Consider the following 27957-nt stretch of genomic DNA (forward strand, 5'->3'; position numbering starts at 1 on the left):
TCCCTAAGGAAATATTGACTGATCATGGAACTAACTTTCTGTCTAACACGTTACAGCAAATTTATGAAATCTTAAAAATATGTCCAGGGGCTTCCGAGTGGTGCATCAGATAACCTGGAGATCACAGGTTTGAATCCAGGCTATGTCATTGCCGAACGTGACCCGAGGTTCCGAGGGGGCAGCACACTATTTGCCAAGCGCCTCTGGGTAGGGAGGGCTTAGGTCAACAGGGCAATCCACGGTTCACCACGCACCAGTGACCCCTATGGCTGATAGGGCGCCTGTGGCTCTACAGTGGAGCCATTCAGATCTGTGTTGTCCTCTGGCACTATATGCAGTATCTGGTGGCTTCACAGTGTATCCGCATTGCTAAAAATGATGGATTGGCAAGAACACGTTTTGGAGGATGTATGTTTCAGACTCCATTTCCCGAGTCACCGGGGGTTGCAGCTGTGAACTGTGATAAAAATAATAATTGGGCATTCCAAATTGGGGAGAAACCCAGGGTAAAAAAAAAAACATTGGTGATGATTAAATAAAAAAATTATAATATTACGTCCCATCAGGATATCTGTTTATCTTCCACAGACAAACGGTTTGGTGAAATGTTTTAATCAGGCCTTAAAGCAGACGTTGAGACGATTTATGAACCAAGAGCAAAAACATTAGGCATCGCTTCTCCTCTACCTTCTTTTGCAGTGAGAGAGGTGCCGCAGAGTTCAACAGAGTTCTCCTCCTTCGAGCTCTTATATGGCAGACAGCCTCGCGGCATCCTTGAGGGGTAGAAAGAGCACAAAGGCTTGCTCCTGCTTAGAGATCGTCTGGATTTGGTCGGTCCTTTGGCCCAGGACAGTCTCAAATGGGCTCAACACTGGCAACAGCAGCATTACAATAAAATGCAAGAAGTCGAACCTTTCAACCAGGAGACAAAGTAATGCTGCATCTTCCCTTGTCGGAATCGAAACTACGTGCTTACCAGATGCCAGAAGTCAACAAAGTGACGTTAGCAAAGAGGTATGGGTGATGCTCGAACTTGGGGTGATTGAGCCTTCTGGGAGCGAGTGGTGCAGTCCAATTGTGATAGTGGCCAAAAAGGATGGCACCAACCGCTTCTGCATTGATTTCCGTAAGGTAAACACTATTGCCAAGTTCGATGCCTACCCCATGCCTCAGGTCGATGAGCTTCTCGATAAACTGGGAATGGCTAGGTTTATCTCCACTCTGGACCTGAGAAAGGGATACTGGCCTGCAGTTCTAGAGAGAAAACTGCATTTTCAACTCCTGAAGGGCTGTTTCATTTCATAACCACGCCGTTTGGGTTACATGGCGAAAACTGCATTTTCAACTCCTGAAGGGCTGTTTCATTTCATAACCACGCCGTTTGGGTTACATGGCGTGCCCGCTGCCTTTCAGAGACTGCGTTGGTCAATGCGACAATCCCCAAAACCAAAGCTCAGATGAGATCTCTACTGTGGTTAGCCGGTTATTATCGAAGATTTATCCCTGAGTATGCCACAGTGATCAATCCCTTAGTTCACCTCACCAAAAAGAGCACACCAAATTTGATTAAGTGGTTAGTAGAATGTCAGGTGGTGTTTGAAACTATTAAGCAGAGACTCTGCCAGGCTCCCACTCTCATCACACCAGATTTCACCAATAGATTCATTCTCCACATGAAGCGTGGTCAAAAAGGAGTGTTTGGCCATTAAATGGGCTACTCTTTATGATATTACCTGCTGGGACATTCATTTGATCTTGTCACAGACCACGACCCACTCAAGTGATTAACCACAATGAAGGACAGAAATGCCCAGATAACTCATGGTATCTGGTATTGCAGCCCTTCATCTATCATATGATTCACCGTGCAGGAGAAGAACACCAAAATGTGGATTATTTTTCCTGGGAGGGGGGAGTAATGGGAAAGGTAGATTCCGCTAATTGTTCTTTCAGCTCCACTCTGAGCGGTAGAATATGGAACACAGTGCACTGGATAGCCAGGCAATTCATTCCCAGGGTAGGCGGAAGTCGGCCATCTAGAAAGGGGCGGAGCTACGGTACACTAAATCATCAACCCGGAAGAGGAAACAATGTGGCAGCCGCGGATTGGAGGAGCGGTTGCAATCGTTAACCAAGGGGTCATGATTGATGGTATAAAAGGACGTAGCGAAAGTGATCTGTTCCTTTGTTATAGTTAATGCTGAACCGGAAGAAGAACTGTATTGTCTATCGTGACAATACGTTGTTTGTTTTTGTTTTGTCGTGTCCAATTGTACTTATTTGTTTGTTTTGTCGTGTCCAATTGTTCTTGTTTGTTAATTAGATGCTAACATGGTCCGGAGCTGTCGCTACAGGTCAGCACAAAACCCGGACAACACTGCACTTTGTTTCATGATAAACTGTATTTGCACCACAAGCACTACAACACTCACTTTGGACTGGTGACCGTGTTTGTATATTGCGGGTGTATTAAAGACTGTGATTATTGTTTCGGGATTGAACCCCTGGGTTAAACTGTGTAGTACACAGCCTTGTGTACTACCATTCACTATTATTTACCGTTTGTCGTCAGACTTTAGATTATAAATAAAAGACCATTGCATCTGGATTATCGTTGTCTGTCTGTTATTGATCACTGCATCACTCCTGCACCTGCACGCTGCTAACCACTTTGCCACATTTCCAGATATATTGAGATATCTCTAAATGATTTCCAAATATCTGTAACTAGAGCTTTAAATTACATATCTAAAATGCATTTTCAGGTATCTTTAAATAATTTAGAGATCTCAAAATGTTTTTTTTTTAGATATTATTAATTCATTTACAGATATTAATTTATCAAGGCTACCGATTATAACCTCCAACTGATGCAAGAGCATACCTCACAAAATGTCGTGGCAAGCAAGTTTCAGGAAGGAAGGAAGCTTCCCTTTATTTATTAAAACGACCCCTTTTTTGCACAGGTGGTTAAATAATGAAATATAAATTAGTACAGACATACGAATGTTTCTTGTTTAACGTTTTTTGTTTTGTTTGTTTGTTTGTTTGTTTTGGGAGGCTGATAATTGTACGTATTTCAAAATGAATTGTGTTGATGGTTATACATTAAGCGAAAATAAAAATAAATAAATACAAAAAAAAAACATCTGTGCTTCTACAAATTGTAATCAACAATATATATAGTGTGCATTAAGGTTCCAACTTCTAAATGCAGACTATCAAAATTAATTAATAGGTGGGGCAACGTTAACATATCGGCCACTAAAGACATTGTGACATACTTAATATGGCGTTTCATGCGAATGGTAGCCTCATGTGTAAAGGTAACGATATCAGTTCCTGCTGATATAGTAATAAACCGCCCAGAAATCCATATTCTAGTCGTGTGGGAAACTCCGTTTGTAAAGTGCTGCTGGCTGCTACTGCTGTGTGCGCACGCTCTGCGCTCCGCCATTTTGGTTCAGGGGGTTTTCTGTTTTTGTTGTAAAAAAATAAAGAGAGAGAGAGAGAGAGAGAGAGAGAGAGAGGAGCCGAAGTGAAGCTGCAGCTGGAGGCCTGAATCAGGAAACAGCGTCAGACCGGTGAGACAGCAAAGCCATGGCCAACATCGCAGTGCAGAGAATCAAGCGAGAGTTCAAAGAGGTTCTGAAGAGCGAGGAGGTTAGTAGTTCGTACTACTCTATGAGAAAGGCAACAAAATTCACGTCAGTTAGAAAATAAACATTTTAATTGTAGCAAAAACGAGCGAGGCCCGACGAGAAGGAGAAGCTAATGTCACCCCGACCGTGGCCAATCTAAGGGGCAACTCCTAGTTGTGGTTGTAAGGGCCGGGCAGGGTACACGTAATACCGGGGATCATGGATAAATATAGGCCTATTGTAAAGGGGGTGGATGCAAATATAAATGGGAGGTTTTGTTAAAAAGGTTAAATCTGAAGTCGAGTGGACTGGTGACGTTCAAATAATGCAACGTTAGTGTAACTGGATGTTGAACTCAGAATCTGCAGGAATAATACAGTAGATTGCATTCTGGTTCATTGATTAAATTAAGTACACTACACGTCCTAATTACAGAGTTGTCATGTTCTTGGCGAAGCAACCTCAGACTGAGGCTAGAGGAGCAGCTGTACGGTTGCTTTAATCGCGAGGGGAAGCACTGCTCTTGATATGACTGAGTATGAATTTACCCCAGATTATTGTTGTTTGAAAGTTATGTAACAAGGTGGCAATGTAGATGATCGTAAACATTACAAATCACGGGCAGTCATATGGGGAAAACAATTCTATGTTGTAGAAGTATATCGTGCCAGAGCTAGGTTAACTAAAAAAAAAAAAAACTCAGTAATACTTTTGGGTATTATTGGGTTGCACTCTATTTGTGACAACGGTACATAAAAATGTAAACCCTGTATAGCATCTCCATAATTTCCATACAGTCATAAAACATTTCAGTCCCAACACGACTCCATGTACTTTTGATACAAAAGGCTATGCAATGCTTATATTCAAACCTCCACCCCCATACAGTGACTGATAAACGGAATAAATATTATCAAGTGATAAAACAGAAAAAAAGACCAGTCCACGTTACTCAACGCATTGCCTTGGTCAAACATTAGTTCACTAGAGAAAGCACAGAACCAATGAGAGTGGTTTATTTCATTGCATTTTTAATAGCATGCAAAAATACTAGGTTTTGTAAAATTTTAGTCATAATTCTGTTAATAAAAAACACTACTCCTTCAGTCTCCTAGGCACTAACTGCAAGTGAAAGCAATAGGTAAAATGAAAACCTCTTTATTTATATCGTCACATATGGCTCCCTATGTTTGTTGTGTTTTGTTGTGTTGGATACGGTATCGGTGTCTGTAACTACTTCAAGACGTTACACAAAATAATACAACAAAGCAAACAGACTGGTTTCAGGAATCGGTTCAGAATTATTCATTTTGGTTTTCCCAGATTTGGCATGCAATGTGTAATATTGCACTTCGTATTAGCATTAATAGCAGTTGGGGACGTGCGCTGTGTTAATTCATACATGCCACATTTAAATGTACATGTCTGCTATTTGTTTAAGATGTTTCTGTATTATTTTGAAGTGCGTGTGGTGTGCGCTGCTAATTTCCCAGTCAGGATTGCCTTGCTTTGCTCTGTTCTTGTCTGATTCGTCGTAACCAGGCAACCGGTATTGTTAAAGTTATGAAACTGAATCGCATGTCTGCCATGTTGGTGCTAAATTTCTTATAGTTTATTACATTATGCTGACTATGGTGGAGCCACAATGGTGTCAGTTTCATTATCTCCACTACTGAGCCTGTATCATTAGCTAAACGACATAGTTTAAAGTAAACACTTAATACTCAAGTTTTCTCATGATTTTTACTATTTTTTTTAAGTATATACCATTTAATCAGTAAGCTGAACTATCCAGACATTCAGTTGTCATTTCTGGACATTTTCTGTTCAAGTACATTTTCATAACCAGGTAATTCTGCCAAGATGTAGTTGTTTCGTGTTAGTGAATCATTGAATCATACGAACAAAAAATTTTAATTTTATTCACTAAACTGAACTGAATCGTCAGGTTAAAAAAAAAAAAAAAAAAAAAAAAAAAAAAAAATTAACAAAATAAAAAAAAATCAGACATCACTACATTAAACACTGAACAGGAAAAAATATTAGCCATTGAATTCCATCGGCATTGTACCCAAACTGTAGTAACACAAAATACCCACTTGAGAACCTTTACTGATTGGTTAGACTTTAGCTCCAGCCTTTCTTTACCGTCCCAGCTTAAATTGTCTGCTTGCACCAACAATTTAAAGCAAATTTTAAAAATAGCTTACGTTGATCAGATGGCAATTTTCCGAGCTTTCCTGTGTACAGAATCATTGATAAGGTCAGAGTAGCTTATTTCTCCTGCAATGTCATCCTCTGTGGACAGCATGGCCAGTTGAATGAAGATAGGTTTTTATGAGTTTCAGTTTGGAGAAGCTCTTCTCACCTGATGCCACTCTGAGATGGATTGATAACAGAATTTGGAGTGCTACCCAGGCATTGGTGAAGACATCAGCAAATCCATGGGATAAAATGAGCTGCAAAACATCCACTGGTTGGCCAGGCTGATAAGTTCATCACGGAGTTCAATTCCATCGATGTCGGACCCTCTTTGATTTGGCAAAAGTGTCTGAAGATTTTCACACTTGGAGTGCAACTCCCCCTTATCCAGATCTCTAACATTGTGGATGTTATACATTATACTGAAGTATCCATAATGTTCCGGTAACTGGTCAAAACGATGTTCCACAGATTGCAAGGCTTTATTTACAAGAGTGTTGAAGCATAAAATTGCTGTTCTGGATCTAGCACTGCTTGGTCATTGCTCTCATAATCAAACCGCTTCTTCTTGCGGTGTGGTCGTTTAACTTTTTCTGCTGGGGATTCCTGTGTATTTCCCATTTTTTCAGCAAGGTCTCTGGCTGTTATTTGGCATCATTAAATCCTGTTTTGCGGTGCTTTGTCAAGAATAAATGTGTTGCCTCAACAACTCTGACTGCACTGATGTCGAATGATTTACTCTGCAGGACTTTAGTGACCTGATTAATGCGAAACAGTATTAAAAATTGTACCACACAATAAGGAATACCTGGAATTTATACTTGTGCAAGAACTGAAGCCTCATGTAGCACTCCTTTCGCACTGCTGCATCATCACCTTTGTAAGGTTCGTTTAGTTCTTAAAAATATTAAGTCAGTCTTCAAGTAAACTTCAATCAAAGGAGTTTAATTCGGGAACAACACAAATCCAAAGGCAGTATAGAATGCAATCGCATGCAGAAGCTGCAGGTACAATCTTGACAAACAAGTACTTCAGGTCAAAACCTTCACATCTTCTGTAGATGGATTCCAGTTCCAGACATCAATATACAGAGCAGGTCCCATCCCAGAGTCTCCTCCCACCAATGAAGAGTTGGTCCCCCTTTATTGGAGGTGCACCAGCCAACGCCGAGTGACGACACCTTTAGCCAAAGTTTTGTGTGTTAGAACCAGTTTCAGTGGGGTTGATTGTGGTTAAATCCTATGCTCAAAATATGCTTTTTAAGTAACAAAGCAACTCATGCATAAACAAGCTTCATTCAACCATAAAAGAACCAGTTTGTTATCTTGATTCTTAAATATGCATGCACCTTTTGGCTGCATGCAAATATACACAGAGCCTCAATGATTTCTCACTTCGTTTGTAATTTTAAAGGGGTACATAAAATTATTACAACTTATATAAAACCTTAAAACATTACACTTTATTCTTTGGCAACAGCAGTGACAGCATCATTCACCTCTCCAGTCTGGACCCATATCGCTTTGACAGTCTCCACTCTGCACTTGCATAATGTAAGGCCTGATAAGTAGTCAGTGAAAAATATCCAGCGGTGAGTTGATGCAGAACAAAAATTGTTAATTCTTTGCAAAAAAGCCGAAAATGTGACTGCTTCATTGGAGCTCATACCTACATCACCAATGACACGATTCCAACTGTGGCATCCACAAGAATTGTAGAAAGCTAAAGGGTTCAGGTCAAGAATTCTGCGTTGAACACCTGTTCTTTCTTTTCATATTGGAGCCGTTGACAAAGCCCTGACCTCTTCAGTAATCAATGGCTAATCGAAGGCTCACAAGTTCTTGCAGGAATGCTTCTGTAAGACACCAACCTGTTGTGTCTTTAAAAACTAGGAAGCTTAAGAATTAAGGCTGGGCGATGCCTAATTTTTCTTTATCGATATATTCTACAAAAAAGTAGATACATCGATTTATCGACGTTATGAAAGGTTAAAAAAAAAATACATGTGGAGTTGTGGATTAATGTGTAACATTACTAGTAACGCTTTAAAAACTTATGCATATCAAATTGATTACATCTGTTTATGCATATAGTAATTTCTCTTATCCATCTGTCTTTCTTATTTTTACCTTATTCGTGTTCATTTGTACCAGCTGGGGGTCAAAGCAAAATCGATCCCTCTCAGTTACATATGTGAGCAGGAGGATGATGGGAAATGAGGTTCTGAGCGGTTCATGCGGGTACATGTGAAGCCACCTTGAGGCAGGGAATGCAATTTAAAAGTTTAAAGTGGTAAAAATGTAAATAATAATAATAATTAAACAATACACACCTTACATAAACAGTTGTAGTAACACAATAAAATAAAAAGGTCCTTATGTACCCTTTAAAAAAAATAAAATAATAATAATAATACTGTCATTTTTCTGTACAATTCAGAATAAGCTAGAAATGCAGAACACTATATATAAGTAATAGGGCCACATTTTTCATTTTGAATAATGTTTGTATGTATGTATGAGTCAATGAATGAAAAAAAATGCATCCCTTGTCTTGCTCCTTAGGTAATCACCCACCCCTAATGAAGGGTCTGGTTGTATCTATACTATGGCTGCAACAAAGTGTACATTTTGACCTTCGACGGTTTGGAACACAATACCGAAGGAAGGTTCGAACCTTCGATGGTACATATTTTGCATAATTTATTGGTGATGTCACCATAGCTACTTGTTTATATTTGACTGAAAATTCTATTGCATACCTGCCAACATTGAGTTTTCAAAATATGGGAGCTTTTGTAAACTGAAATATCATACCTGTCAACTTGAAAATACATAGTTGAGAGTGGGGGTGCAGGTGCTGAATGCATGCCTGCCACAGGACTCCCCTGAGTCCTAAACCCTTCTCAGTACAGATGGGGATTGCAATAATCGCACACCGGCCATGAATTTTGTAGACATTAAAGGTTTACTGACATAAGGGAGACTTGACAGGTCTGCTATTGTTTTACGGATAATCCATATAAATAATAGTATCTTTATGTAGCGCCTTTCATAGTGGACCACCATCACAAAGCTCTTGCCAGAGGTAGGCTGTGAACTGTGCAGTCACTTACAGTAGGACATTGATTTAACATTGAGGTTAAGGGATTTGCTCACGGTCACACAGTGAGTCAGTCAGTGACATAGGTGTGATTTGAACCAGTGACCTTGTGGTTACAAGCCCTGGACTTTAACCACTGGACCACACTGCCTCCTAATGGAATAAAACCTTCACATGTGGTTTAAAAAATACATTGTATAGAACAGTAATCAAGCTTTTATAATTTAAATAAAATTACACGTTATTTATTTACACGTAATTTACGATGGTTGCGATACATACAGTAAGCTTGCATTGCACAATTTCAGCAGACTTGGGCAAAACCAAGCTTTATTTAACAGTCACCGTTCCAAGCAGGTTATCAGTCACATTTTACTACTACTACTAAAAATATTAATACAGATAGTAATAATATGAACTCACGCTTGTCAAGTGACCCCAGAGATTGGTTTTACTTCCATGATACGAGTCACTTGCACAGTTTGCATTCAACTTTTTTTTGGTCATCTGGGCATTTAACAAAAAATCCCAAACAGCAGAGAGATTTTGAGAGATTTCTTTCTATACAGCTTACACTATTTCAAACGTATTCTGCCGTAGCACTTCTCTTACACTGTCTTGTACACTAGATATTCCATACATGTTTTACTGAAGCACTACAACCACTATAGGCCCCAGTGCTTTGAGTAATGTACCCTGCTCACAACAGTAGCTCCATATAGTGTTGCTATGTATAACGATTCGGTAGTGGATTTTAATGCAACAATTTTTGTTTACTTAATATGCACTATACAAATCAAAAGATCGAATTGTGCATGTGAGTGACATTTAATGTGGGATTTATAGTAGTCACACATTGTCAAACAGTTTCTGTTAACAGGAAAAAAAAAAAAGTGCATCAATGGTGCTTGACGGTTTAAAAAAAGGCTTAAAACAATCTTCAAATCCCTGGCTAGAGAACAAACTTTCAAACACAGTCCTAATCTATACTTTGTCTTATACTTGAATACGTTTTTAAAACCAGGTTTGATGCACAAACTTTTGACAGAACTGTATTTAGTGTGAATCACAACTTTTATTATTTAACACAGCACACAATTCTGAACTGCATTAAACCAAACATCTTATTGTCCAGTGTATGGTGGCTGCACGCTTCACACTAACACGCTTGAGACCTGTCCTGTGATTACCCAAATGCTGTAGTGCAGTATGTTAACTCATTGCTCACTCACATTTACACAACATGCACCCTTAGTAAACATTCAATGGTATGTTTTACTCAGTTATTTCTCCTATACAATGACAACAACTGATTGCAGTTTCTGTTGTTGGTTACCTTTGGATGTTTTAGAGTAGAGCGCTCAATTGAGCACTGGAATAGTCATCTTTTATGTAAAGCTTTGTATACAGTTTGAATAGGATTTTATGCTTCCAAAGGGTCAGCAGCTGTTTGATGGTAGAAGGTGCAAGAACATTAACGTTTTCTGCACCCTGAAAGTTTGACTTTTTTTTATTTTTTATTTATTGGAATTACCTGAAGGACAATTGAAATGTAACAATTTTATGTTGTGTAGGCTAAACGGGGTCACTTTAGGTAGTTAAAGTACAGGGAAATAATACTGCTATTGCATAGCATTTTCATCCATTCCAGGTTCTCCTTCAAGCTTGATTAGCAACAGTGTATGCTGTAGGTAACAATGTCAGGTGTGTTATCCATAAACGACTGATAGAGTCCGAATTGAGCCAGTTATAGCTTGAGCTTCAGGTAACTGTCACCAGAATATATATGTTTTTAAGTTAAGAAATGCAGGGCTCTTAATTTTACTCAAAGTGAATAAGTTTTTGATTGCAATAAAATCTAGTTAACAACAGTAAAAGTGCTGGGACGAACACAGGATTTTGCTGTTGGGATATTCACTCTTTAAATATTCTTTCGGATATTTCAAAAAGTAATAAACATTATATTGCTGTGAACACAGGCAGAGACAGCATAGCAGCAGGAGTAGAGTGCGTAGCTGTGACCCGTGTGTGTGTGTGTGTGTGCCTTTATTTTACAGTAATATGTAACGCTTTAAAATAGAAAAATAGCCCAGGAGTAAAGAATAAGTTGTGTAGGACTTATTTTACCAGAGGGAATTAACTACAAAACAAAGGATGCTAAATAGTAGTTCAAGTTAAATGTTTTGTTTGTTACCAAAATAAATAGTACATACAATTGACATTTTATTTTTTTCATTCCATGCCATTGCCGTTTCTTCACTGTAAACAGTGGCCATAGAGAGAATTTCATAAAGTAATAACATGAGGTTTACTTGTGCTATTTTGTAGCTGAACAAGCAAACGAAAACTGAAATTTAATTTTAAACATTTCAGTTAAAACAAACGTGGAAATGGCATTGTAAAGTGAAGGGGGGAAAGCTCACCATTTTGGTTCTCATTTTAATACATTCCAGATAACAAAGTTGCAACAAAATATATGTAATATATACAGTCTATATAAAAATCATTAGAGGTGTGCGGTTTTGCAGATTCCAGTTTGGTTTTACTTTTAAAAACTTGGTTGGTTGTTTTTTTTTTTTTTTTTTTTTTTTTTTTTTAAACCCGAAAACTGATTTGATAACATTAGGAAAATATTTATTTACAGGTATATAGCAAAATTTACTTAGAAAACACTGGATACTATCAGTAGATCTCTAATGTAAAATGTATTCTTATTTTATTATATTTTTGGTATTTTAGATTTTTTCTTTTCTTGAAGGTAGCAGCATGCCAGGCAGCAAAGATGTTACATTTTCTGATGTTTTTTCTTAAAAATAAATAAATTACAATAATTCAAAATCAATTGCAACTGCAAGTTTAACAAGTGATAATATACCAATAATCATTATAAAAACACTTCTTTGCACAATTGAAGAAATGGCCAGTTTGGATAGAAATATGTGGTACTTTAACCTCACCAGAGCAGGCCATCACTATGTGTGCGCTCACATAATTTAGTTTGTTTACTGTTTTTTGTCTAAAGCTTTTAAATAGAGGCTCGAGAGCTGCTGTGTTGATTGTGTTTTAATTTTTTTAATATGTCACATATTTATATATATATATTATATATATATATATATATATATATATATATATATATATATATATATATATATATATATATATATATATATATATATATATATATATATATATATATATATATATATACATATATATATACATATACACACCACACACACACACACACACACACACACACACACACATACATACAGCTCTGGAAAAAATTGAGACCACTGCAAAATGATCAGTTTCTCTGGTTTTACTATTTATAGGTATGTGTTTGGGTAAAATGAACATTTTTGTTTTATTCTATAAACTACTGACAACATTTCTCCCAAATTCCAAATAAAAATATTGTCATTTAGAGCATTTATTTGCAGAAAATGACAACTGGTCAAAATAACAAAAAAGATGCAGTGTTGTCAGACCTCGAATAATGCAAAGAAAATAAGTTCATATTCATTTTTAAACAACACAGTACTAATGTTTTAACTTAGGAAGAGTTCAGAAATCAATATTTGGTGGAATAACCCTGATTTTCAATCACAGCTTTCATGCGTCTTGGCATGCTCTCCACCAGTCTTTCACATTGATGTTGGGTGACTTTATGCCACTCCTGGCGCAAAAATTCAAGCAGCTCAGCTTTGTTTGATGGCTTGTGACCATCCATCTTCCTCTTGATCACATTCCAGAGGTTTTCAATGGGGTTCAGGTCTGGAGATTGGGCTGGCCATGACAGGGTCTTGATCTGGTGGTCCTCCATCCACACCTTGATTGACCTGGCTGTGTGGCATGGAGCATTATCCTGCTGGAAAAACCAATCCTCAGAGTTGGGGAACATTGTCAGAGCAGAAGGAAGCAAGTTTTCTTCCAGGTTAACCTTGTACTTGGCTTGATTCATGCGTCCGTCACAAAGACAAATCTGCCCAATTCCAGCCTTGCTGAAGCACCCCCAGATCATCACCGATCCTCCACCACATTTCACAGTGGGTGCGAGACACTGTGGCTTGTAGGCCTCTCCAGGTCTCTGTCTAACCATTAGATGACCAGGTGTTGGGCAAAGCTGAAAATTGGACTCATCAGAGAAGATGACCTTACTCCAGTCCTCTACGGTCCAATCCTTATGGTCTTTTGCAAACCTCAGCCTGGCTCTTCTTTGCTTCTCATTGATGAAGGGCTTTTTTCTAGCTTTGCACGACTTCAGCCCTGCCCCTAGGAGCCTGTTTCGAACCGTCCTCGCTGTGCACTTCACCCCAGCTGCCGTTTGCCATTCTTTTTGTAGGTCACTTGATCCTACGGTTGCTGAGTGACATTCGAATGAGTTGGCGGTCATCCCGGTCAGTGGAGAGTCGTTTTCGCCCTCTGCCAGTCTGTAGCTTTGTTGTCCCCAATGTGTGCTGCTTGACCTTGTTCTTATGAACCACCGTCTTTGAAATTTTAAGGATGGAAGCAACCCAACGCTCACTGTATCCCTCTGCCAGTAAAGCCAGAATTGAACCCTTCTTTTCCTCACTCAAAACTTTCCTTTTCAACTCTTTGGGCATGGTCAATAGTTATTTTTCTATTCCAATTACTTTTGAGGTACTACTAGCACTGTTTTGCCATCCAGCTGGTCCTATTGCAAGAGGATAGTGATGACCACAGGAGTGGTTTTTATACTTTTCCTCGTTAAATAAGATTTGGTTCAGGTGATCCCCTAATCAGTACCTCATTCAGGAGAATGTGGTGTGCCTGTGTTGGAATTCAACAGACACTGGAATGGAATGGCTGCCATACATGTAGAGATGCTGATTTAAGAAAAATTTGCAGTGGTCTCTTAATTTTTTCCAGAGATATATATATATATATATATATATATATCACACAGAGCTCTTTTTCATTGGCTTTTTTTTTTTTTTAAACTGTCGAGCAAATTCTGATGAGACTGTAAATAAGTGAAAGGTATTTTTGTCATTTGCGACGAATACGAACATCTGATTTTTGTATCCGAATAAATGTAAAAAAAAAAATAAAAAAATATTCGTTTGGGTATTTGTCCCAGCACTAATAAATAAATACCGTTTTTTTTTTTTTTTAAATAAAATGAAGCAATACATTCAATTTCAATCATAAACAATTTTATTTTAATTAGGAATGCCAACACGCAACAATATCTGACAGTCTAAAGTAAAACTAAAAATAAGAAAATAACTGTGATGTTCGTGCCTCCGGTGTGAAAGAAAGTGTATAATATAATTGTGTACATTGGAGTCCAAACAAGTATTTTTCGAGTTACATTACAGATGAGATGCTAATTATAGTTCTATGGAGTGTCTCGCTGTGTACAATAACGCCACAATCAACACAGACCAATTCATTACTCCTCAGTAAAGTTTAAATGATCATAATCATAGACAGTAACTTGTGAGCGTGCACTCCAACTCCATGCTGTCCTGTACATAACACAACAATCCACCTTCTCTCACGGGAGGTGGGGCTAGATCTAGATGTTACATGTAGCTTGCTGTTAAATGTACAGGGAGGCAGGGACATGAAAGCATATAGGGGGGGTGCCCACATCCGCGTGGGCAGAAAAATGCTGTTGCGAGAGTGCAGGAGTGTTTGTTGTGTTTGGTGTAACCAATGGAATAACGTCCCAATAAACCGTGGATTTGAGTACCTGCAAGCTGTGTGTTTCCTTCCTTCATTTTCCACGGTATGTTACAATATTTATTTGGCTTGTGCATTGTAAATCATTTCGGGAACAAAAATGCTAATATTCTTTAGAAGGCGAAACACCAATAACGCAGTCTCTTAATTATGAATCCCGACAACCGCATTCTAACGGAGTAGCACTGTACCATTTATCCTGTCACCGCACTGTATCTCGCTGTGCAGCACATCCAGCTATCACACATCTGTCTTGTCTATAAGTGACATGACATAATTATGGTCCTTGAATTCTACAATTTATTGTGATCTAGAACATACCTGCCAACTTCAATTATTTTTTTTTTTTTTTGTTGCAGTGCTATCATACAGAGATACAACCACCATCATACTGTACTATACACATTTGGATTATGTACACAGTTTTTCTCCTGTACTACAGTATTTAGGATATCCGGAGCATTGTATTTGGCTTATGTGGTTAGTACTATAGCTGTCTTGACCTCTCGATAGTGCTGAGCCCAAGAACTCAAGATTCTTTGTTTTGACAATTTGTATTTGTGTACAGTGATTTGTATGCAGGCTGGGAAAAATCATATTCCAGGGTACCTGAATGGATATTTGGAATATCACAATTGAAAGACTTTTTCTCATGGGACACTTGGCAATTTTAAATATTCCTACATTATTCAGTCTCATTAGCATGCTTGTTATGGCAAGCACTGTACATTGTTTGAAATTTAGCTAAGGCATCCTATGAGCAAGAGTGTCTGGTGGGCCACAAGTCATTTTACCTGTCTGTAACTTTTGTTTTAAAGACAAGCAAGAACCAGATCAAAGTTGATCTTGTAGATGAGAATTTCACAGAATTGAGAGGAGAAATAGCGGGACCTCCTGACACACCCTATGAAGGTAAGCGATTTTTATGCAGTTGCACACTTTCACATAGGTTTAGTAATTGTACTGATTTCTTTGAGTTTGTCTCTGCATATTGATACAATTTAAAAAAAAAACATCGGTATATTATGTGCATGAGCTTTTTGCTCTGTTTTTTATACTTCTTTGGATGTCTTGGTGGAAGCTTGTGACTCATGACTTGTGAACTATTAGTTGGGTTGATTTGAAAATTTGTCTTCATAATCATAATGGAACAAAATACACAAAGTTGAAGATTGTTATGAGAAAGCGTCCCCCCCCACAACACAGAAAACACAGCTCAAGGAGGATAATCCTTTGCCAGCAAACATTACTGTGCTTTGACAGAGCAGGTGCATTGCATGCCCCTTTGTTTTGTAGTAAATGGACCTCTTAACAGACAGCAGTTTTTTTCGAATTTGTTGTATTTCATTGCATCCCAAATGATTGATTATTTTGTGCTTACTTTGACCACAGATGGGTAGATAGGTGCAGTTCTTGAATTGAGTGAAGAACCTAAAGACATGTTTTCAAATATTGTTTATTTCAAATAAAATGGGATCCTCCTTGTAACCTAGTTGGTCAAAATCCATAACAATACATACATTTTAAATTCAAGTCAAGCATCTTTAGTGCAAGATAGGTAAAATAAATATTTGATATTGTTCAGATTTACAATCTAGATTACAAGGGGAGAGGCTAAAATAGGACATTTAGCAGCTAGAATCACATTTTATTCTAGGGTTAGATGGAATAGTTACTGGTGAAGACTTGGAATACTGCCATTAAATGCCAGCTAAAGCCTTACTACTGTAGTGGATGAGGTATTAAAACCTCTTTGGATTATATAATATTTGATAATCATAAAGCGGTTAGTTTGTTTACAAACAGCATAGGAAAGTTGTATGCACAGGCAACTTTATTGAATCCAAAAAAATAATTTGCTCTTTCAATACATGAAAAGGATTTAAATCTGCAGACGTCTCACACGTGAAGTGTTAACCCAACCACAATCCATATTTTTTATTTTTTTTACCAATGCAGAATAATGGGTGGAATATTTGTATTACGGATAAGACATGTTTCACATTGTTTGGCAGTTACTGTACAACTGCAGAAACTTTTTTTTTTTTGAGTTGGGTGAAACGGGCAACAATTGTTTTGCACTTTTCTTAATATTTAAAATGGAAGTGCTCAATCAATTGTGACTTTGTTTGGACATTCTTTAGCACTAGTTATGATAGTATCCAAATCTGGGGTACTGGTATATAGAAGCATCCATCTGTATTACTGTGCATACAGTGGATGTAGGTCGTGGTGATATACCTTTTAATGATACCAATGTCTTTTATCACAGACATGCTGGTTCTTCGTGTTGTGGATGTATTGTAGGTTGTAAATTGCTTTAAAGAAGGATCTTGCTCCACTCCGTGTCACCAGTTAGTTGCAGTATGCAGCTGCATGCAAATAACTTTCTGGCAACAAGTTGGGGTTCCAAATCACATTGGTGTGAACTCCAATAGCAAGACCGCCTTCTTGCTCAAGTCTGGCTCGACAGGGCCACATCACATTGATTTAGTTGATCCAAGAGGTTTTGGTATTTTGTGGAAAGTGCATTTAAATGTGTTGTTAAAGGGAGTTAGTGAATGTTTTTTAAGTTCTAGCTTGACACAAACTACCAGAAACTAGTGAAAAAAAACAAAACACCATTCTGTGAAACTTTTTGATTTTGAATGACTTTTATCGGGTAATGTGTTTTTTAAATATGTTCTGTTTTGTTTATTGTTCATGTTAACATAATTTAATCTTTTTTTATTTTTGACAGGAGGAAGATATCAATTAGAAATAAAAATTCCAGAAACATATCCCTTTAATCCTCCAAAGGTAAGTGTGTATATGTACTGTCTTTGTCTACATACCATATGTGTAGAAAGCAAACTTCCTCCACATAACAAAACCAAAAATCCAATACCTGCAAGTAAATGAAAATACAGCTATAGCTGTAATCAAAGAAACTATGAAATGATATTGCAAACGTCAGCTGGAGTACTTGTTGATACTTGCTGATTTTTTCCCAAACATTCTCAATATGATTGAGATCTGTCGAATTTCCAGGCCAAAATTGAAGTGGTGTGATACTGTTGTCTTATAACCATTTATACACTTGTTTGGCTCAATGGCAAGGGGCTCCGTCATCTTGGAAGTAAAAATCACTGTTGGGAAAACCAGTTTTGAGTAGGGAGGGTGTGGTCTTACAGTGTTTTCAGGTACCAGTCCTTGTTCATAGTTGTCCCTTTGGTTAAAACATGTAGGGATCATTTGCCTTTGACAGAAAAGCATCCCATCCAGTTTCTGGATGCTTCGCCGTTGGGAAGGTACACTCTGGCTTGTATCTTTCTCTTTTGCGCCTTTTGATCTTTTAATCAACCTCTGTTTCCAAAACAGCTGAAGGGGGACTTGTCAGAGAATTACTTTGGTCCAGTCATCTTTTTGGTCCAGTCTTTGTATGTACGACACAAATTCAGGCGATCTCTGATGTTTTTCTTTCTCAGAAGGGGCTTGTTAGCAGGCCTCCGTGACACCAGACCATTCTCCAAGAGACGCCTTCTCACGGTGCGCACAGATGCCTTCACTCCAGCTTCTTTCCATTGCCACAGTAAGTGGACACTACTGGCCGTCCTATCTCTCAAACTTGAACGGCATATCTTTTACTAGGGGAGGTTTGAAGGCCTTTCTCGGGCTGGACTGCCTGTCTCTTGTAAAATGTCCATTGTAAACAAAAGGACAATTTGCTTTAAAAAGACCCCCAGCTGTGAGCACAAGCTGAGTTTATTGTTTGGAGGAGTAAACAAAATGGTTTGGGTAGACACAGTCTCTCCATGGAATCTACTTCAAAGACCACTTGTGTATTGAGCGATGTTTCCATTACAAATAGAGTGACATATCTGGTTTACAAGGATTGGTTTGGAGGAAATGGGAGTAGTTTGATCACAAAGAAGACATGACCAATTTGGAAGGAACTGACTGTTTTGCAATGTTTTAAAATGGCTTGCTGACAGATACCAGGCTGTCCATTCAGCACTTCACTCCTTTTTATTGCTATCTTAATACACACCAACATGCTACAAGGGGAGCCACCTTTGAAAAACCTCTGACTTTGACCTTCTGAACAATACTGCAAGCTTTTGGGATGACCCTGCCAGAAAATAAATTTATTTGAGGAATTACAAGATAAAGGAAAACAATCATTGGGGGAAAAAAAGCAATTCTTGGGAACTTTGCAAAATGTTCTTCACCTGGAGGAGTTGACATATCTGTCTCAAAACTTTTGTTTTAAGACAGTATTCTTTAGTTTATTTCTAAAACAAGTATGGTAAATGTGGAGATTTACTGAATTTCCATGGTGCATAGAAATTCTAGGATTAATTAGAAATCCTGTGCTAATACTATTTAACCTTCCTAATTTTGTAACATCGAAATAAACAAAAGTAATTTTACTTTTAAACAGAGCTGTCTGATTTTATTTTTGAATGTTAATTAAGCACTGTTAGAAATAACTAAGTCAATGGGGAATATTGATTAAAATATTAAATTAGCTGTATAGCGTGAACATAAAGAATATATGGAATTATGAAGTTAATCTTGGTAATTTAATTTGTTTACATTAACTGGTAAAAATTAGATATTTTCTTTGAGATACTGTAATTATTATACTAACCAATGTGGCTTACTTAATTTACCATAGATAATCAATACAGTACACCCTCGCTATAACGAACCTGTTGGGGTCCAAGCCTTTTGTTTGTTATATCGAGGGTTTTGTTTATAGCGAAAGGACAATCAAAGTGAACAATGAACTGTAAGTTAATGAGATGAGATTTTGAATAAAAGTAGAATTAAATGTACCTGTTAGTCTCATGTATGCAGTATTGTGCTTTTGCTTTATCCTATTAGTTAAATAATTAAAACTCGGTACAAAAAGCAAAAATCCCGAATTGAAGCTGAACTTCTGTACAAAATCAGTCTGACGTGAATTGTTTCAAAGTGCACTAAATCTTAATCCAACATGAAAGAATCCCAAACTGAGCTTTTACTCCAAATCAACCCGACAAGAAAATGTCGTCAGATCATTTTTGGTGGTGGTTGTTTTTTCTTTAATCAATTTTGCTTTGCCGCATGGTTGCTGAACAAGCCAAAAAAAGTGCTTTTTAACAACTTGTATTCACGACAGAGACATGCCTGCTTTATTCCTTTTTTTCAAACAATCAATATAGTTTCCAGCTTTATTGCAACATGAAATGATTTGCGTTTCGGAGGCATAGGCACACAACATGTGCTTTTTATTAAGACAGAAGAGTTAACTTCACTGCAGAGCTGGCATCCTCTGCCTACAGACTGGGATGTTGACAGTGTGTTTTTATATTATCTTTTTTAGTATTTTTTTTTTTTTATTTGGGGTCAGGGTAGGTTTGTTATAATGAAGGCCGTTATAGCGAGGATGTACTATATTAAGTTATAACTATCTGCCACAGGGTGTTTCCGAGGAGGTATGGCACTTCTCTGAAGTTACAAAATCTATGTAAAAGCCATGCTTGTGTAGCTTCAATCTACTCTTTACCACTTCTAATTGTCACATTTTGATTAATTCTCATTGAGTAACACGTGGCAAGATTTATGTCGTTCATGGTAGATTTCTAAATCTCACATTTCTCAATTTGTCAGTTTTTTGTTAAGTATATATATGGAAAATTTCAAAGCGGAATGGAATTTAATATGCTAATGTAACATTATTTAGCAGGTTTCGTTCAACTTTATCAAACAAAATTGGATCATTCTAGGGTGATGCAAAACTTTTGGTCATAGCTGTACATTGTTGATGCACTTCAAAGTCTAACACAGCAGTATAAATCCAATCACAAAAAACGCTGATTTTTATTTACTTCCACATTCAATCTTTAGTTACTTTTGAGATGAATATTGATATCCCACTTTGTCAGCGTTATGCAAAATAAATATTTTGTTATGATTGTGCAATTTGTTTTATCCATAAATTGAAAACACTTGATGTGGTATATACAGTGCCTGTATAAAGTCTACACCCCCTTTCAAAATGTTCACCTTTTGTTGCCTTATAGCTTGGAATTAAAATAGTTTTTTTTTTTCATTTATCAACACATCCTACCCCACAATTTCCAAGTGAAAAAAATATTCTAGAAATTTGTACAAAATTAATGAAAAATGAAAACTGAAATAGCTTGGTTGGGTAAGTGTCCGTTCCCCCTTGTAATAGCAGTCCTGCATTAGCTCAGGTGTAACCAATCACCTTCAAAAGCTCACACCAAGTTAAGTGGCCTCCACCTTTGTTATATTGTAGGGATTTGCATGATTTCAGGATAAATTCAGTTCCTGTAGATTCCCTGTGCTGAGTAGTGCATTTCAAAGCAAAGACTCAACCATGAGCACCAAGGTGCTTTCAAAACAACTCTGGGACAAATGTGTTGAAAGGCACAGATCAGGGGATGGGTATAAAAAAAAAAAATCAAAGCCCTTGAATATCCCTTGGAGCACGGTCACGACGATTATAAAGAAGTGGAAGGTGTATGGCACCAGCAAGACCCTGCCTAGATCAGGCCGTCCCTCCACACTGGATGACCGAGCAAGAAGGAGGCTGATCAGAGAGGCTACTAAGAGGCCAATGGCAACTTTGCAAGAACAACAGGCTTTTATAGCCAAGACTGGTCAAAGTGTGCATGTGACAACAATATCTCAAGCATTACACCAATCTGGCATGTATGATAGGGTGGCAAGAAGGAAGCCATTACTCAAGAAAGCCCACCTTGAATCCCGTTTTGAAGTATGCAAAAAAACACTTGGGAGATTCTGTAGCTATGTGGCAAAAAGTTTTGTAGTCTGATAAAACTAAAATGGTTGGTAGAGACCTATCCCAACAGATTCACAGCTGTAATTGCTTCCCGAAGGTGCTTCCACCAAATATTAACTCAGGGGGGTGGAGACTTATCCAGTTATGATCATTCAGTTTTGTGTTTATATATTTTTATTTCTCAATAAAAACGTTTTTCCCCTTAACAGTGTGGGGTATGGTGTGTAGATAAGTGGAAAAACATCCTCATTTAAATGCATGAAACTCTGAGGCACTGACACAGCAAAATGTAAAAAAAATGTTTAAGGGGGTGTAGACTTTCTATAGGCACTGTATATGAATGACAAAATCTGTTGGTAGTCACAAACATGTAGAAGCAGAGGGTCTTCTCTGCAGGGACCAGTGTTGCCAACTCCACATAGCAGGAAGTCGCTAGATGTTGCTAGACAATTTACCACTCCATGGAATCGCTTAACCAGAGTAAACACCATTTTAAATAATATTAAATGTGTTAATGATGGTTGATTATTTTTAAACCGTCCTATTTCTATTCATCTGGATTATTTATGCAGATAATATATATAGAGTTAGTCTGATGTAATTGATTTTATTGTAACATTATACATCACTTATCACTGATTTAATACATTGTTTAAACAATTGATGTTGTTTGGTTCTGCTAACAAGGAGGCAGTAGTTGTGTAGTTATTTGCATAATGATTAGCAGGTCACTCGTGATCTCTTTGGTTCACAGCCGCAACCAGCTCCGCAGCAACTTTTCAAAGCTGGGCTGTGCAGGATCTGCACAGATTTCTGCAGGGGGAGTTGAGTGACGACACGCAGCAGCCCTCGAAGAATGCGCTAATCTGCGATTCTGTCCAGAACTGTACAGATTTGTGCAGAACTGTGGAAATCTGCACTATGTGAAGACCGCCACCACTGTACTACTTCAGGACGAGAGAAGCATGTGTTTTATGTTTTGATGATACAGTTTGGCGACTTCTTTCTCTGAAAATCCCTGTTGGCGGCAGTGATAGTCGCTAGATTTGTCGGTAGTCGCTTTGACAATGTTTTTGCCACTAGCAAAACCCAAAAGTTGCTAGATCTAGTGACAGAATCACTAAGTTGGCAACACTGGCAGGGAATACCTCATCCGTGGCTGTGTTGTATTCGATATGCCCATTGTGCTGCGTTTTTTGACAAGCTCTGATGCTTGAGCCTCATGTAAAACCAGCATTGTAATTCTCTTCTCTGTTTTCAGGTTCGGTTTATTACAAAAATATGGCATCCAAACATCAGCTCAGTTACCGGTGCAATTTGCTTGGATATTCTAAAAGATCAGTGGTAAGTTTCTAATAATTCTTAGGGCACTTTTACACACTTGCAAGTGATTGGAATTGTAGTTCACTGCAAACACTTTTTTTTTTTTTTTTCACTTGTTTCTTTTCAAGTGGATTCAAATGTGTTTGCTTGGTTCACTTGCAGCTTTGTCTAGACTTTGTCTGAAGCTTTCCATATACACTCAACTCTCTTACTGATTACTAGAAAGGTCAAGGATGGTCAGCGGCAGAAATAGCAAACCTGGACTCAAACTGCAGTTTAAAGTGCCTTGGCACACTTATTAATAACCAAAATGCTGTAACACCTAAAACAACACCAAAGCAACAGTAATCCTGGTGTTATTTCTCTTACTCCTCTCTCTCACCCTCTCCAAACAAACACTCCTTTGCTCTGTTTTATACCACTTGGCTAGGGGTGTGATTGATTCAATCATCTAGTCACCACATGGCCACATACCACGCTTTTCCACTCAATCGAACAATCAAACCATTAGCCCTTTGGGGTCCATTTATTCAGCGCCTGTCAGGCACGTCAGGTCCAATTTTTTTTCACACGCAGTTTAAAATCCCCCCCCCCCCCCCCCAAGTAAAACTGGTTTAAAGGGCATTGCAATGCTAAGCGACATCAGTACTGCATCTCCAGCCAAGCCCCACCCCTTGTTCACTGTATTTTTCACATGCCTCTTTATAGACGTGCATACTGATAAATCCTCCTGATCACTCGTTTTATCGCCAAACTCCTCAATAATGCTATCCAAGTCATTATTGTATTACTAGAACATCTCAAAAAGCTCTGTAAATGTCTGTGCTATTCTTTGAGCACTGGATGCAGAAGCAGTTACCTCCTTTGTTTATGTCTGCTTGTCTCTGTATGGTGCAGCTGTAGGGCTATTGCTCACCGCCCCTTTTTTCGGTTTCATTCAGCTCCTGTCGGTCTCACTCGGCCATTGAATGGTTCTTTCTGCATTTTCCGGCGAAAAAATGACTGGAGACCTATGCTTTACGTCTTTTTGATGATGTCGGACAGCAAAGGATTACACAAGGCCATGTGGCTGTGCAAGGGTGGCCATCTTAGTTCCAGCCTGTTTTACCAAGATGGCTGTCAACCACCAAACTCTCGCGCACACACACGTGTGTCCATGAGCATAGCCTCTGCTCTGTAACGGGGATAAACAAAGTTAAGTGTTGAAGCTGTAAAAATAATTAACTTTTTCGAGAAACTAGATTTATTTTCTTACCGATTTTCAGTGCTTTCAGTTGTTTCTGCCACTTAACATTTTTCCCCAATTCATACTTGTTCGTTTTAATGAGATTCAGTTGGCGTTTGATTTGGTTTTTACTCTTTTGGTACGCTTAGTTCAAACATTTAAAATACAGGGGTGTGCGATGTTTGAAAAACAATTCTTGTCCAAGGGACAAAATCCTAGAAAAATGTACTCCCACCGTCCCACAAAACCCACAATCTTTTTTAGGATTTTGCTTTTATTAAACTACGTCCGACTTCACACACCAGGCCAATAGAAATACCTTTTATGATGAGGTGCAGCATTTCAATATCTTAGGTTTAGACTTCCATAATACAGCATGATTTTAAACGGAGAATGCTTACTGACCCGAAAGAAAACCTTTTTTTTTTTTTTTTACAGATGTTGAGTTGACAGATCTATCTGACGGCGAACTTCTTCACATTGCGCACCCGTCCAAAATTCAGTGTAAAATGAAAACCAGACTCCGTATTTGTACAATTCCTTCTGATCCTTCTTCCTGAGAGTTGTGGCTACATCCTGATAACACTTATGAAGACATTTCTAAAGAAAAAAATAATTTGAGCGCATTAAAAAAAAAACAAACATTCAAACTAGGTAATCGTAGGATATATTATAAATTTGAATTGCAAAAGCCTTTCAAAAAGCGGCTATGGCGGTGCTAGTATTAACATTATGTAATCAAAGAAAGTACAAAATGATATTGAAAGTCTACTGAAAGGCATGATAGTAGTACAGTATTGTTAGCTTTTCATTTAAGTATATGGAAAACTACAAAGCGGTATGTAATTCAATATGTTAACATAACATTATTGAGGAGGTTTCATTCAAACTGACGCAAAATTAGTTAATTCTATAAGGTGATGCAAAACCTTTGGCCATAGTTTTACTATTTGTTACCTGAATCAGATTTATTTATCGCATGTTTACTGGTTCTGAGCCTCACTCGGAGACTCTCTTGGAAATAATACTTCTTGGTAAGGGCCTGAGGTTCGCCAAGCTTTAGCAAAGTGTTAAACATTTTGAATTTTGCTAACATGTTTAACCATTCATATTCAACATATTTATTTGGTTACAAGCACTCCAAACACGTTGTTAAAGTTTAAATAGGAAATTGCCAGTAAACTGAATCCTACTACTTGTTTTTGTTTGTCATCAATTTATTTGTGGAAAAGAGAAACACAGTTTAATGTATACAGTGAAAAATGAGAGTCATGTGGCTATAAAAGCTCACAAAACATCTCCTGTTTAAGAAGCTACAATACAATTGTAACATGTATGGCTGTGCTCCACTAGAGCATGTTTGAAACTGTAGCCACTGAAGGGGCACAGATTAAGAACTGTAGCACTAATATTGAGATTGTGTGCTGCAACAAAGAGAAATCTTCCAGGGACTGCTATTTGGAATATGATGGAGGGTATTTTCAGTGTTGTTTTTATATTGGATAATCCAGTAGAAAGAATATGGTTCAAAACTGTTCATCTTAAAGAATCCAGCCAATATTTTTAAATGACAAAAAATCATTACTTTTTTGGGGTATTTCAAATACGTTATCAATTCCTTTCAGGGCGGCGGCAATGACCCTTAGAACAGTGTTATTATCGTTACAAGCGTTGTTGGCAGCGGCAGAACCAGATGACCCACAGGATGCGGTGGTGGCAAATCAGGTGAGAGACCGGCCTCAGATTTATTATTATGTGATATCTTCAATAAAAAGGTTCTGAAAAGTTTTACATGCTAAAATGGAAAGTGGCCTAGAAAATATAATTGATCTGATTTGTACAGAAAGTATTTCCTTAGGAACGCTGTATGAACGCTGTATGCACTCCTGCTTATAAGAATGAATCATAAACCTGTTGATGGAATTCATTTTAAATATAATTACTGAAATAGTAGTTACGTTGGTTTCAGGTTGTGTAGGATTTTTCACAAAGCAATTTCTCTCTCTCATCAGGTGCAAAGCAAGGTTACACTCAGAAATTGTAATTACTGTCACTAGATGTTAACTCACTTATACAAAATATGGCAAATATTTGTTAGTATCCCAATTAGAAATATACTTAGAATGACAGTGGGATATTTATTGCTCATTAATCCCATTCAGAACCAAATTCCTCAATTTTATCAGGTTGTCTCATTTCACTTAACTGCATATTCATTTTCATATTTGAAAAGGCTGGTAATCTATAGAACCTGTTTACTGTAATGAGTGACTTTATATGGGGTAGAATTTCATTCTATTTTTGCTATTATATACTGCAGTCCTGGATGATGTTTCCTTGCTGTATATTCTCGGAAACTAGAAAAAAGGTTCTGATTGTCGCCACCACAGTTATATATATATATATATATATATATATATATATATATATATATATATATATATATATATAATATATATATATATATATGGGGATGGTCAACATTTTTTTTTCCTGTTTGCAGTACAAGCAAAATCCAGAAATGTTTAAACAGACAGCTCGACTCTGGGCGCATGTGTACGCTGGGGCACCCGTTTCCAGTCCCGAATATACCCGAAAAATAGATAAATTGTGTGCAATGGGCTTTGATAAAGTAAGTACAGAACACTGTAAACCGTTCATTTTTATTTATTTTTTACAGGTGAGTTTGCAGAGAAAATCATGCAATTGGTACAACACCTGCTTTTACTTGGTTAGCTGTGTTTTTCTAAATTGATCACTTAACACTTGCACTCAATTATGTACCCACAGTGGCTGGACTCTAGCCTGTCATTCTGTGCTTTGAGCAAACTGTTTTTGTGTTTCATTATTTATTTTTTCTTCTTTGTTGAACCCCACACTTGACAAAGGCAATACGCATACCCCCATTATAAATGCCTTCTGTCGTTTAGTTAACCGTTGTCATGGGTTCAGTCCTGTCTAGAATGTAGTATTTTTTTTTTTTTTTTTTTTTAGCCTACAGTAATTCATCATTATAACTAGTTATTTTTGTTTTCACAGAATGCAGTAATAGTGGCTTTGTCTTCAAAATCTTGGGATGTAGAAACTGCAACAGAACTTCTTTTGAGTAACTGAGGAGTTGTGAAGGCTACTTCCACAGGCCAGCTTGACCTTCCTTGAACAGCACCATATTCCCTTTTTCTTTTAGGATTACACCTACGTTCCATTTTAAAATTGCTCTCTGTTACCTGGTAATGCTATCTAGATGCAACTGGAGACTGGAGGAATGCTCTGTAAATAAAGCTATTAAAGTCTGTGTAAATTAAACATGGGGAAATACTTAACTTTTTTTCTTACTAAATAGTGTAATGAATCACTAACTTTGAGCTGTGCTTGATAATATGATGAAATCCAACATTTAATTTTTTTTATTATTTTGTCAGTGTGAGTATTTCTGAATCTCCTTTGGTTTATGGAACTGTAATGTAACATTCATTTTACACATGTGTTTTGAATGTGTCACAGCTGTTACCTGTTCTATCATGTGGTAGCTGTTGTCATAGTGTTATCAAAGTGGACCCTTTACTGTAAGGTAAGCGCTGTATAACTGTAGTGGTTTTAATTTGATCCTTGTTGGGAATAAATATTGGATTGGTTTTGAAGTACAATATTCTCTAGCAGCCTTTAAATAAAATATAATTTTTTTTTAAAAAAGAGCTCTAGATGATCACATATCTATATATATATATTATATATCATATATAATATATATAAAATTATATAATCTATATACATGGTGTATATATACTATATATATGTGTGGGTGGGTGTGTGCACACACCATACATGCACGCACACACAGTAAATTCTCATTAAAACGAACGCTGATTTAGATTCAGCTGATTTCCTGATACTACAGATTTACTGCATGGTCTGACCCAAATTTAACGCTTATTGTAAATTTACTTATTATA

At 37.5% G+C, this 27957-nt stretch overlaps 1 protein-coding gene across 3 annotated transcripts; it reads left to right on the forward strand.

Moving 5' to 3' along the window:
• Positions 1-3303: 3303 nt before the first annotated feature.
• On the forward strand, positions 3304-27697 carry ube2kb (ubiquitin-conjugating enzyme E2Kb (UBC1 homolog, yeast)). Of its 3 annotated transcripts, XM_041265339.1 has the most exons (8): positions 3306-3584; positions 15479-15572; positions 17401-17459; positions 18128-18231; positions 22718-22800; positions 25630-25729; positions 26508-26636; positions 27044-27697. In XM_041265339.1, exons 4-8 carry the CDS (start codon positions 18199-18201, stop codon positions 27116-27118), a joined length of 420 nt encoding a protein of 139 aa, XP_041121273.1. In that variant the 5' UTR covers positions 3306-3584; positions 15479-15572; positions 17401-17459; positions 18128-18198; the 3' UTR covers positions 27119-27697. The 3 variants fall into 3 exon arrangements, with proteins under 3 accessions (XP_041121282.1, XP_041121265.1, XP_041121273.1); XM_041265331.1 differs by lacking the exon at positions 18128-18231 and having other exon boundaries at positions 3305-3663; XM_041265348.1 differs by lacking the exons at positions 18128-18231; positions 22718-22800 and having other exon boundaries at positions 3304-3584.
• The last annotated feature ends 260 nt before the right edge of the window (positions 27698-27957 follow it).

This window comes from Polyodon spathula, chromosome 1, assembly GCF_017654505.1.
Source record: "Polyodon spathula isolate WHYD16114869_AA chromosome 1, ASM1765450v1, whole genome shotgun sequence".
NCBI lineage: Eukaryota > Metazoa > Chordata > Actinopteri > Acipenseriformes > Polyodontidae > Polyodon > Polyodon spathula.